Below are 13,744 nucleotides of genomic sequence, written 5' to 3' on the forward strand. Positions count from 1 at the left end.
GAATGGAGGGCGGCCACGCATGCGCGGTGCGCCTGCCGTCACTTTACTGGTTCCACCTCTGGGATCTGCATCTATCAGACATTGAGGGCATATCCTAGTGATGGGACAACCCCTTTAAGGGAACAGAAGGTTTATATCTTGTAAGTTACATTTTACAGTCTCCCATTTTGCTTCTTTTTTTGTAAGCATCGGACCCTTTTTGGTATTAAAATGTTCCCTCCTTGTCTGCTCTATGGATCCACTGCCTTTTACAGGGTGTCTTTCTGGCCCACAATTAGTAGGTGGAGGCAGCATAAATCTGGGCTGCGTGGAGTGTGATGGGAGGAGGACTAAATTAACCCCTTGTGGTCACATGCACGTCACCTGCTCGGGCACTTGATGCACAGCCGTATTTATGTATAGATATCACAGCGAGACGGCACTTGATACAAAAACCTAGTTTATTAGACAATATTAAGAAGTCTTACAAATACTGTCAGGATCTAGTGAGAAGTGCTCGCCGTTTTCCAGTCCAAAATCCCTATTAAATGCGCACGGGGTAAGAAAGGTCCGGCCGGTTATCAGAAAAACAAAAGCAGAAAATCCAGTGCCACAAGACTGGAGACTACGGTCCTAGTGCTCTACGGTCTCTAACGGAGGCGCCTGGTATCATCTGGGGGGGGGGTGGTCACCGAGGTCCACACTTGGCAGCTACGGTTACTTCATGTCTAAAAGGGAAAATGTTGCTTATGAAGCGGCGTGGAGCGTCCACGGAGCACTGGAATGACTGAAGTCTAATGAAATGATGCTGTGTCGGCGGCGCACAGTGATTGGAACCGTTCACGGCCGTTCCTCTTGTACCTGAGGATATAGCAGGAAATTGTAACATGGGAAGTATTTGTATTTTTAGGTTTACGCCATTTATATATCTGTATACGTATACTTGAAATATATTTAGCTTTATACATTAAATACCATTTTATCTACAATCACTGGAGCTGGTTTTATACGGGTTACAAGTGCATCGCATGATCCTTTTCAGAGCTGCTGACTGGCTAGGATGGTGTATGTGATGTACCTGCCATGGTGGCCTCCTGACGGCAGGGAACTTAAGGATCAGGCAGAGGTTTTTTTCCCTGCTCTCTACATTCAGAACATGCACACTCACCTGATTCGTGTGTGCATGTGCACGGGGTGTCTAATGTGTATGACCAGCCTAAAACTTACACGGAGCTTTACTACCTACCCATCAGTGATCAACATCTGCGTCTTCGAACTGTCCTGCCACGGCGGGCGCCACCTCCACCTCCATGCCATCTAGAAAACAGAACAAGGAGTTATTGTGTGGACATATCACTCTCAGTCTGGATTAGCTCAATGTCATTCACTTGAATGGGACTGAACGGTATAAAGGCTATGAGACCAAATGACGTGATGTCACAGGCCTGAGAAGGGGCTGCATTCAAATGGTAAAACGGCAGAGAACAGAGGGTTCCTCAGATCCTCGCCATTACAGTGGGGCTACAGACGTGGCCGCCCTTTTGATCATGCAGGCGTCAACAGAACATACATCCAAACCCAGTAAATCAATCACCTAAAGCTTGCTAATAAAGTGCTGCTCAACATAACCTAATGCTAATCACATCTTACGGTCCCCGTCATTGAGATTACCTTCGTAATCCGCAGCCGAGCCTTCAACGCGGACCCCGGCCATGGTGTGCTGACTGGCGACGGAGTTGGCCAGCATGTCTTCTAACCTCTCCAGAGTAGCCTGACCTTCAGAGGTGAGATGGGACAAGCCTTCCTCATAGGTGTAAAACGAGGGGATGTCAGCATGTCCTTGTTCTGGAGAAGGCACAGGATACAATCCTATTAGTCACAGAGGAGGTAAGGACCAGAAGAAAGCAGAGATTATTCCTGCATGCGATTTTGTTTTCCTTGCAGAGCTGTACTATGCTTGCAGTTCCTATTACAGATCTGTATATGCCACAACGTAGGCTGATCAGCAAACTGCAAACACAGCAATCGGACGATTTGGCTCATCTTGATTTTAAAACCTTACGCCTACAAAAGAACCATATGGTCCACTCCATATAAAAATAATGAATCTTTATTAACAATAAATATAATAATGAAAACCAATTAAAAGTGTCAAAGTTTATACACAGAGAAAGATAGAGACCCCTCCCCAACGGCTAATAATTAGTATGTATCAAGCAAAAGAAGTGTATTGCTGCAAATAACAGACAGTGGTTATAAAAAAAGTCTACACACCCCTGTCAAAATGTCAGGTTTCTGTGATGTAAAAAAATGAGAGAAAGATAAATTATTTCAGAACTTTTTCCCACCTTTAATGTGACCTATAAACTACAACTCAATTGAAAAAAACAAAAATCTTTTAGGTGGAGGGAAGAAAACAAAACAAAAACTAAAATAATAATATGGTTGCATAAGTGTGCACACCCTCTAATAACTGGGGTTGTGGTTGTGTTCAGAATTAAGCAATCACATTCAAAATCCTGTTAAATAGGAGTCAGCATACACCGGCCATCATGTAAAGTGCCTCTGATTAACCCCAAATAAAGTTCAGCTGCTCTAGTTGGTCTTCCCTGAAATTTTCTTAGTCGCATCCCACAGCAAAAGCCATGGTCCACAGAGAGCTTCCAAAGCATCAGAGGGATCTCACTGTTAGAAGGCATCAGTCAGGAGAAGGGTACAGAAGAATTTCCAAGGCATTAGATCTACCATGGAACACAGTGAAGACCGTCATCATCAAGTGGAGAAAATATGGCACAACAGTGACATTACCAAGAACTGGACGTCCCTCCAACATTGATGAAAAGAGGAGAAGAAAACTGGTCTGGGAGGCGACCAAGAGGCCTACAGCAACATTAAAGGAGCTGCAGGAATATCTGGCAAGTACTCGCTGTGTGGTACATGTGACAACAATCTCCCGTATTCTTCATATGTCTGGGCTATGGGGTAGAGTGGCAAGACGAAAGCCATCCAAGCCAGGCTACATTGTACAAACACACATCTGAAGTCTCCCAAAAGCATGTGGGAAAAGGTGTTATGGTCTGATGAAACCAAGGTGGAACTTTTTGGCCATAATTCCAAAAGATATGTTTGGCGCAAAAATAACACTGCACATCAGCAAAAGAACCCCATCCCCACAGTGAAGCATGGTGGTGGCAGCATCATGCCAGGGGGCTGCTGTTCTTCAGCTGGAACTGGGGCCTTGGTTAAGCTAGAGGGAATTATGAACAGTTCCAAATACCAGCCAATATTGGCACAAAACCTTCAGGCTTCTGCTAGAAAGCTGAACATGAAGAGGAACTTCATCTTTCAGCAGGACAACGACCCAAAGCATACATCCAAATCAACCAAGGAATGGCTTCACCAGATGAAGATTAAGGTTTTGGAATGGCCCAGCCAGAGCCCAGACCTGAATCCGATTGAAAATCTGTGGAGTGATCTGAAGACGGCTGTGCCCAGGAGATGCCCTCGCAATCTGACAGATTTGGAGTGTTTTTGCAAAGAAGAGTGGGCAAATCTCGCCAAGTCAAAATGTGCCATGCTGATAGACTCATACCCAAAAAGACTGAGTGCTGCAATAAAATCAAAAGGTGCTTCACCAAAGTATTAGTTTAAGGGTGTGCACACTTATGCAACCATATTTTATTTTTAGATTTTTTCTTCCCTCTACCTAAAAGATTTCAGTTTGTTTTTCAATTGAGTGGTACAGTTTATAGGTCACATTAAGGCCTCTTTCACACTACAGTATGTCCATTTCAGTGTTTTGCGGTCAGTTTTTCACGGATCCGTTGTTCCGTTTTTTTGCTTCCGTTGTGGTTCCGTTTCCGTTCCGTTTTTCCGTATGGCATATACAGTAATTACATAGAAAAAATTGGGCTGGGCATAACATTTTCAATAGATGGTTCAGAAAAAACGAAACTGAAACGGAAGACATACGGATGCATTTCCGTATGTGTTCCATTTTTTTGCGGACCCATTGACTTGAATGGAGCCACGGACTGTGATTTGCGGCCAAATATAGGACATGTTCTATCTTTCAACGGAACGGAAAAACGGAAACGGAATGCATACGGAACACATTCCGTTTTTTTTGCGGAACCATTGAAATGAATGGTTCCGTATACGGACCGTATACGGAACGCAAAAAAACGGACCGCAAAACGGAAAAAAAAACGGTAGTGTGAAAGAGGCCTAAAGGTGGAAAAAGTTCTGAAATTATTTATCTTTGTCTCGTTTTTTTTTTACATCACAGAAACCTGACATTTTAACAGGGGTGTGTAGACTTATATAAAAATCAGACAGCCCCATCCCTGGGGGTATACATACTAATTATTGGATGGGTCTCTATATTTCTCTGTGTATGAACTTAAAGGAAACCTGTCACCATGTTCTGACATATAAAACCAAATGTACCTTAATGCTTGTTTACCCCGATAGTTGGCAGCGATCGATCAATAATCTTCTCAGGACTAACCTGTCCTATTTTATTGCCCTATAACGCTTTCCCACCTTTTATGCTAATTAACAGAAAAGAGTCACATCTTACATGCTTGACCAGAGAAGAGTCATATTTTCTCAGAGTCAAGCTCCTCCGCTCCGCCTAAGAAACGCCCCTACAGATCTCTCGTGAACTTCCTTGCTTCGGGTCAAGGTAAGCACGTCCCCTAACCGTCCCTTCTTTTGTTAGATTGACAGCCTGCAGTGTGGCCAGGATCGCACAAGTCACGCGCATGCGCGGTGCGCTCCTTGGTAAGGTGCGATCCTGTCTCCGGCTGCCGCTGTTGGCCGGGTTTCAGCGGCGCACTGCGCATGTGCGAGACTTGTGCCATCACGGCCGCGCTGGAGGCTGTCAATCTAACAAAGGAGGGGGCGGTTAGGGGGCGTGCTTACTTAGACCCGAAACAAGGAAGCCTCATTTGCATACGACCTGCAGGGGAATAAAAGTAGTTTTACAGCGATCTCGCGCCTCAGACATCTTACACAAGAACATCATTAGAAGCCGGATGTCAACATCTTTAAGGCACTGCTGGCGGTTTAGGGTCCATTTTGGTGCCGACAGGTTCCCTTTATTATTATAATATTTATTATCTATAAAGATTAATTCTCGTTCAATGGAGTGGACCAGACGGCTCTTCGTAGGAGTTCGTGATTTACTGAGTGGTACCACAGCAGTTTGTACTCCGACCCTCACGTTTTTGATCAGGGCTTAGCGATTTTAAAACCTACAACGCTAATATCCACAGGACATCGACAGACTGCGTCCTGCAATTTCGGAGAATATTATACGTGACAAATCCCAATTACAGCCGATCACTGCACTAAGCCAATTCGGTAAAGTGGATAAAGTGCAAGACATCTGGAGGCGAGAGCCGGGATCTGAACGACTACAGGCGGGACAAGGCCGCAGGTGGGGTCAGGATGGCACAGGGAGTGCTATATACCAGTGCATAAAACTGGACGTAGACTCCAGGCCTCAGAGGAAACCGCGACATGTCTAATGGGTGTTGCAAATCCTAAATTATACTCTATTTGCAGCAAAATGGAAAGCCCTCTGTCTTCGGCGCAACAAATTGCATGAGATGTATGCAACCAAAGTCACAGTGCAGGCCTAGCTACATGTAGCCCATCTGGAGCCTTCCCCGAGCTTGGCTGTGTCACGCCAAATATCCAGGTAAAAGGCGTGAGGCGTAGTCACAAGGCACACGTCCGCAACATGTGAATCCAGGCTTCGTGTATTCTGTTTCAATTTCAAGCTTGCAGTGAGTTAAAACGCTATTGACTACACCCAGAGCTTGAAAACTTATACAGAGCTGACACTTCTCACAGCTGAGCGTTTGCTACAGTGGTAACCCATCTAGAAAAACCTCCGCAAAATAAGCAACTTGGAACTCCGGACTGATACGTGGCAGTAAACCGCCAAGACAGGGGCTTGCGATTCCAATGCACTGAGCGCACACCAACGATTTCTTATAACTGGACTCAATAAAAGAAAAACCCCAGCAGAAAGAAGTCTGCACAGATTGTTTGTCTCTGAAGGCAATGAAGAAAGTTTCAAATCACTGACAGAACGCAGAGGTGTTGAAGACAGCCCAAGGATAAAATAAAAAGGAAGATGCAAGCTTTCTGGCATAGGAAAATTGTATGTTTTTGTACAAGTCCCAATTTTCACTAAAATGTTTGACTTGCCCTTTAATGCTGTGCGTTCCACATGTAAAAATAAAGAGGGGCCTACATGACCTCACAGATTCTCTGCCACAAGTTACACCTGAAATCAGATCAGATTCTGGTGCACAGACCTGCTGAGAGCCGCCAAAACTAATTGATCGGTGAGGGGCCAACCTCTGGAATCCCCACCCCAGGTCCCAGTCACAGGTCACACAAGCGCCCACCGCTCCATTCATTCTCTTTGGGACCGCCAGATAGTAACTGGCAATCACCGGCAGATTGCATTTCTTCTTCTGCTCTTGAAGACAAAAGCTGCGGGATTGGTTGCTACGCAACATAAAAGTTTTTCCGTTTTTTTTGTTCAAGACACCTTCATAAATCTGCCCTAATTATAAAATGAGTTGGCGCTCACCATGTGCCTCCACATCGTACTCTTCTCCTTCAAAGTCATCGTCTGAATCCTCATCTTCTGGATCGGGGTGCAGGGCCTGGCAGTCACACATGGCGGAGAACATCTCCCCCACTGGAATAAAGACACAGGAGCTCGTACGTCACAAGAAAACGTCACAGTCGGAGGCCAAGAATGGGATACGTACAGTCAGATTTATTCTCAGGAACAAACCGGATTTCTGTGATGGGCTCCTCGTCATCATCATCATCTTCATCATCATCTTCTTCCTCCCCATTGTCTTCTCCCTCATCTTTCATCTTCGCTTCTTTTGCATCGCTGTCTGCAAGGAAAAGAAAACCCACTCATCACATAACGAACCACAGCACATACATTACATTACTTATCCTGTACTGATCCCGAGTTACATCCTGTATTATACTCCAGAGCTGCACTCACTGTGTACATACATTACATTACTTATCCTGTACTGATCCCGAGTTACATCCTGTATTATACTCCAGAGCTGCACTCACTGTGTACATACATACATTACTTATCCTGTACTGATCCCGAGTTACATCCTGTATTATACTCCAGAGCTGCACTCACTATTCTGCTGGTGCAGTCACTGTGTACATACATTACTTATCCTGTACTGATCCTGAGTTACATCCTGTATTATACTCCAGAGCTGTACTCACTATTCTGCTGGTGGAGTCACTATGTACATACATTACTTATCCTGTACTGATCCCGAGTTACATCCTGTATTATACTCCAGAGCTGCACTCACTATTCTGCTGGTGCAGTCACTGTGTACATACATTACTGATCCTGTACTGATCCTGAGTTACATCCTGTATTATACTCCAGAGCTGCACTCACTATTCTGCTGGTGGAGTCACTGTGTACATACATTACTTATCCTGTACTGATCCTGAGTTACATCCTGTATTATACTCCAGAGCTGCACTCACTATTCTGCTGGTGGAGTCACTGTGTACATACATTACTTATCCTGTACTGATCCTGAGTTTTACAGCAAGACACGGAGGCTCCTATTGCTATCTCCTTCTTTACTGTCCACCAATAGCAGCAAAGAAAAGTTTACAAAACAGAACGTCACCATAGTAACATACACCCTCCCCTCACAGTCCATATAACAGACGGCTCCTCCTATAGATCCTCCTCTTTCTTTGCTGCTGCCACCAAGATAAGTACACGTTTTTGCAGCTCCTTGTCTAATCTGATTGTGCCTTTTATCTGCATTTGCTGGGGTTTAGTGTTTACTCAGTTTTACTGCACGCTCCCTGTAGCGTTGGTTGTGCTGGTCATCCCTCTGGGCTGTTTTCCCTGTGACCATCGCATCTGCAGGGTTTTTCTTATATCTGCTGTTGCTTACGTTTTCCCCATTTATCCCGCTTTTGGCGGTGACACTGTGCGCCCTTATATTATTTGTTGCAGCTTGTTTTTCACCTTTCTCAGCGCATCGCTTCCGGCGCTTTCGCCTCCGGTTTCCTCCAATGTCGGCGGCCATATTGGTTCACCTTTTTGTCTGTCTCCCGCTTGTTCTGCAGCGCTCTGTCTCAGCCGCAATGGACTCTATGTCCTCTGTACTGTCTCAGACGATAGCACAGGCACTGGCTGGCCACCCTGTGTCAGGGTCTGTACAGCCTGCGGTCCCCTCAGCTCAGCAACCTCCTACTGCGAATCTTCCTGTGTCACAGGAACAATTGACTGGTGCGCCTCCGGCCACCCATGAACGCACGCATAGATCGCGTAAAAGAGCCTTTCAGCGCCAGGCAGAACAGGCGCGGCCTTGGAAATGCGCTACAGCGCAACAAATAAGTGATTCTGACGCCGAGATTGGGTCAGATGATGAGGCCTTTGCTGAAGCTAGCGCAGATTCAGAGGAAGAGACGCATTTGGTGCCCAGTGCCCCTCTTTGCCCCACTCCTTCCACTCGTGGACGAGTCGCGACTACATATCAATGCGTTGGAGCTTCTTGCCAGGTCCTTCGCCATTCGGAGTTTCACCAACGGAATTGCTCAGGCGTGCATCCGTTTACGGATGGACAATGTCTCTGCCGTGCGCTACATCAACCGGTTGGGAGGAACGCGCTCGGCAACCTTGGCTCGGTTGGCAAAGGATTTCTGGTCGTTTTGTCTCTCCAGGGAGGTCATGGTTCAGACGGAATATCTCCCGGGACTCCACAACAGTCGGGCAGATTGGGGCTCACACTACCTTACGGACAGCTGCGATTGGATGCTGGCACCAGAGACCTTCTCAGAGTTATCTGGGAGCTGGGGTCCGTTTGCTGTAGACCTGTTTGCCTCGTGTCTCAATACCCAAGTTCCTCGGTTTTTCAGCTGGCGGCGGAAGCAGTGGACGCGTTCCTTCAACCCTGGTCCGGGTCTCTGATGTATGCATTCCCGCCATTTGCGATGATCCCGAGGTTGCTGTTGCACGCTCGTCGTCAGCTGGCCGATTTGGTGGTGGTGGTCCCCTTTTGGGGGACTCAAGCTTGGTTTCTGTCTCTCCTGGGTCTCCTGATAGATGTCCCTCTTTTCCCAGATCGTGTGGATCTCCTCCAGGACCCTCAGGGTTTGCACCACCCTCTCCTGTCGGACGGATCCCTGCGACTGATCACGTGCCAGATCTCAGGACGCCTGGAGAGGTTGACGATATTTCGGAGGCAACTAGACGCCTTTTGGATAACGCGTGGGCTCCCGGCACCAGAAAATCTTATCGGGGAGCCTGGCGATCTTGGTCTGGCTGGTGCGTGGAACGGGACTTGGATCCCGTTTCGGCACCTGTGACCCATCTTTTGCAGTTTCTCACTTCCCTTTTTGAGGCGGGTAAGGCTTATCGGACTAATAATTTGTTCCGGTCGGCTATTTCTTCTACGCATCGGTGTTTTGATGGTGTTCCTGCAGGTCAGCACCCTTCCGTGTGTCGTTTGCTTTGCGGCTCCCGCATGTCCCGTCCTCGTTTTACAACGACTTGGGATGTGTCTTCTGTTTTGTCTTTCCTCTCCAATTGGCCAGGTAATTCGGACCTCACGTTACAGGCAGTTGTCTGCCGAATTACTGGTTCTCTTGTCTCATATCCTGTAAACGGGTCTCGGATGTTCGGGCTCTTGATCACGACGCCAGGTCATTTACTCCTGAAGGGGTCACCTTCAACATTTCCAGGCGTACGAAGACCAACATTAGGTCTGTATCTTATCCATCTTTGCCGGCTCTTTGTCCGGTGGCTTGTTTGAGGGAGTACGAATCCCGGACGCGTACTTACCGGTCGTCTTCGGTCCCTCAGCTCTTTCGGCATCTATACGGCATCTGTTCGGTCCTGTGTCCAGTCCTACTCTTGCTCGCTGGATGAAGTGGGTTATGTCCTTAGCAGGAGTAGATACCTCCATTTTTACCGCTCATTCCGCTAGGGGCGCATCGGCTACCGCCTTGGCTGTTTTGGGGGCACGTTTGGAGGATATTCTACGTCTTGCTGACTGGTCTTCGGCTTTCAGGGAGTATTATTTTAGGCCGCCTCCACGTTTGTTTTCAGCTATTATTGCTCAACTTTAAACTAGCAATAGGAGCCTCCGTGTCTTGCTGTAAAACGACATGATTTTCCTAGTCTATGACGTAAAGTCATGGTTTTATTAAAGACACGGAGGAGAGTATTGCCCACCCTTTTGTTCCCTCCCTTGTATTTATTTTAGAGTTTTCTGTGATTCAGTTTTGATTGCATACTCTGTTTGCATTGTTTGCTTCTTATAGCAGGATCGCGTATGATTTGCGCTGTCTGCTCCTGCCCATTATGTAATCTGGCTATATATTGTCTGTTCCTTTCAGGTGGAAGTTGAATTTCTTCGGGCTGCAGTTGCTCTGTTCTGGTTTTAGCCACGTTGGCTTTCGATGAGGATGTTCAAGTGGATTTGAGCCGATCGTGTTCGTTCAAGGTGTTCCGGTGGATCCGAGCTGATCGTGTCCAGGTTCATGGTTCCGGTCGTGGTGCTCAAAGAAAGAGGAGGATCTATAGGAGGAGCCGTCTGTTATATGGACTGTGAGGGGAGGGTGTATGTTACTATGGTTACGTTCTGTTTTGTAAACTTTTCTTTGCTGCTATTGGTGGACAGTAAAGAAGGAGATAGCAATAGGAGCCTCCGTGTCTTTAATAAAGCCATGACTTTACGTCATAGACTAGAATAATCATGTAGTTACAACCCGTATTATACTCCAGAGCTGCACTCACTATTCTGCTCATTGAGGCATTATACACAATTACATCACCAGCAGAATAGTGAGTGCAGCTTTGGAGTATAATACCGGATGTAACTTAGAATAAATAGGCCTATACACGTGCACTGCAAAATTATTTTAAAATTAGCACTGAATAATCCAGACATTGTGATAAGAGTCTGTTCACACTGGAGTCCGTTTTCGGTTGATTGTTGGGTTAGAAGGATCCGGAGCAGAATTCCTCTATTATGGATCCTGATAAAGGCCGGCCTCGGACACCTGTGTGAACACGGCCCAGGATTAAAGGAATGTTGTGCTCCTCTCACCTGCCAGCTTGGTGTTCACCATCACATAGAGGTGCTCCTCCGGGTAGGCAGGCGGTGTCCCTGGAGATGGCGTGCAGGCTGATGGACGGATACTCCAAGGAAAAGCCAAGGCCGGAGCCGTTCAGCCACGACAACCGACTAGGAGACAAGAAATTACCAAATAAACACACGAAAAAAAGTAGTCACGGGAAGGTCTGCAGCACCAGTGGCCATCAGATACCACGATCTGTCTCTCTGTTCCTGGGAAAGCTGGGTGACCACATATGGCGGCCGCACAGCAGTACCTGGGCATGCACTCATATAGACACACAGGCTGCTGACAACTCTTCTACGGCCACACAGGTTGTCGCCCAGCTTTCCCTGGAACAGATAGGGGCTGTATAAGACAATACAGGGAATGACAGGTGGCAGACTCAGCCTCCGCCCGCCTCACCTCTCGGCGATGTACAGGGTACCAGTGCCCAGCCGCTGACCGCTCAGCACCGCCTCAGTCCCGGTCTGCAGCCGCTTCACCCCTTCCGCGGGCGGCTGAAAACTGCTCAGCACTCCCAGCATGACTGACCGAGAGCCGCCGGGCCGAACCACGTGACTAGTCTCAGACTTTTACTCCCAGCAGGCACTACGCTGCAGGCTAGGTGACACAGACAGGAAGTGACGCAGAAAGTAAGCGCCGGTCCGCGAGCGTAACTTCCGGTCTGGCTGTGGAAACCATAGCAACGGACTACGCCGGGTGCTACTCGTAGGAGCAAGAGAAGAAGTGCTATTTGTGGTACAATGAGAGTTGTAGTTCCTTAGTATTTTGGAAACATGCAACCCTTAAAACATTAGGTGAAGGTTAATGGGGGGTTCATTAAATAGTGAGTCTTTGTTGCCTTTAGCAACCGAACACTGAAAAATGAAAGCTGTGCTGTGATTGGTTGCTATGGGGAACAAAGACACCATTATCCCTGCTTGATGTCAGTGAATGGAAACACTAGCTGAGGGTTTGCTACAATGTATCAGTATGGACTAATGCTGTCTCTCTCCTACAGACTGATAGGTGGGGTTCCATTCACTGACAGCGAGCAAAGATCTCGAAAACAGTGAGGAATTGAATCCAATAATATTAGAAAACTGCAAGATTTTTTTCTTATTATACAATGTATAGGCTGAGGGTAAACGTCTAGGATACAACATCACTTTAAAGGGGTTGTCCCATGGCTCCATCAGCAGGAGATAAGCGTCTGATCGGCAGGGGTCCGACTGTTGGGGCCCCCACTGATTCTGAAATAATACTGCAGGCTGCGGCCTCTTCAGCTTTTCCTTTGTTTGCCCAGTGTACATGGGACTGCAGCAAAGCTCCTTCAAGTGGAAGTGCAGTGTCCAGCTGAAGAACCTGCAAGTGTATAGGCTAGGGTGATCAGTTGATATCAAGGCACCTATGGCGCCGCTTATCTTATGGGAGACCATAGGATTAGATGTGGTAAAATTGTTCTCTGTTCTCGGAGATCAGCACAGAAGAAGCACGGACTGTAAGTATCGTGTGAGGATTGAACCTGCAAAGTGTGGTCCAGAGATGGATCCATGTGCAGATCTCCCAGCAGCATGTAAAATCTGCCCTCTGCCAGTCTTCCTGGGTATATGGCGCCTTTAAGATTTTTGTTTTTGGCCTAGCCCAGGGATGCTCAAACTGCGGCCCTCCCGCTGTTGTAAAACTACAACTCCCACCATGCCCTGCTGTAGGCTGTCCAGACATGCTGGGAGTTGTAGTTTTGCAACAGCTGGAGGGCCGCAGGGTGGGCATTCCTGGCCTCTCCTTTCAGATTGGCAGGGCTCCAATACTCCGCTGTTCTGCATTAGCTCCAGTGACGGATGTTGGCGCCGGTACCACACTGTTCCATCCATAGTGTAGCGGATAGAGATGGACACTGCAGCTTTGCTCCCACTGAAGCGAATGAGCTCCATCCCAAGGGAGGGGGGTGTCAGACCACCTCCGATCTGATATTGATGGCTCATCCAGAGGATAACTTGTATACTGCACTCATGGCCGTATGAAAGGGGGTTGCCCAGGCTCCTGATAATGATTACCTAGCCTCAGACTAGGTCATCAATATCAGATCGGGCCCCCCACGATCAGCTGCTCGAAGGGGTGCGCTGTCCTCTCTCGTAGCAGCGGTGCTGTGTAATTTCAGCTTCCTGACCGATTCAAGTGAAAGGGAGAACACCTGACAACGCAGTGAAAGGTGGACGTGGTGCAGACGCTCCGTCAGGGCAGGGCTGTCACAGGGACAAGTCACTGAAGCCCTAACATGACACAGGTTTTCCAGGGAGCGGGGCAGATCCTAGACAAAAAGCATACGTGATCCCTGAGCTCATTGTAAAAATTAGTCTACGACCCCTTTTTACTGGGCTCTCAAATTACGTCTGGTTTGGACAATCCCTACTTCTTAGTAGTGACCACCAGCAATCAATTGTAAGTGTTCTGTTTCCCTGCAGCTCCACCATAGGTGACATTAGGTATTACACTCAGATCAATGTGTTGTCTGTGTAAAGCAGGACAGGTTGGGTCCTCCACATTGAGAGACACTCTTTCTAACAACCGTCAACAGATGAAGATCCTGATCAGAGGA

General features: G+C 47.4%; 1 protein-coding gene across 1 annotated transcript; it reads right to left on the bottom strand.

Moving 5' to 3' along the window:
- Positions 1 to 421: 421 nt before the first annotated feature.
- Positions 422 to 11,781, bottom strand: CLNS1A (chloride nucleotide-sensitive channel 1A). Its single transcript, XM_044286072.1, is given in 8 exon segments — positions 422 to 840; positions 1,226 to 1,296; positions 1,651 to 1,848; positions 6,593 to 6,703; positions 6,777 to 6,911; positions 11,136 to 11,184; positions 11,186 to 11,273; positions 11,569 to 11,781. Coding segments are annotated over 7 exon segments (771 nt in total). The 5' UTR covers positions 11,691 to 11,781; the 3' UTR covers positions 422 to 840; positions 1,226 to 1,228.
- Positions 11,782 to 13,744: the final 1,963 nt, after the last annotated feature.

This window comes from Bufo gargarizans, chromosome 3, assembly GCF_014858855.1.
Source record: "Bufo gargarizans isolate SCDJY-AF-19 chromosome 3, ASM1485885v1, whole genome shotgun sequence".
Lineage (NCBI taxonomy): Eukaryota > Metazoa > Chordata > Amphibia > Anura > Bufonidae > Bufo > Bufo gargarizans.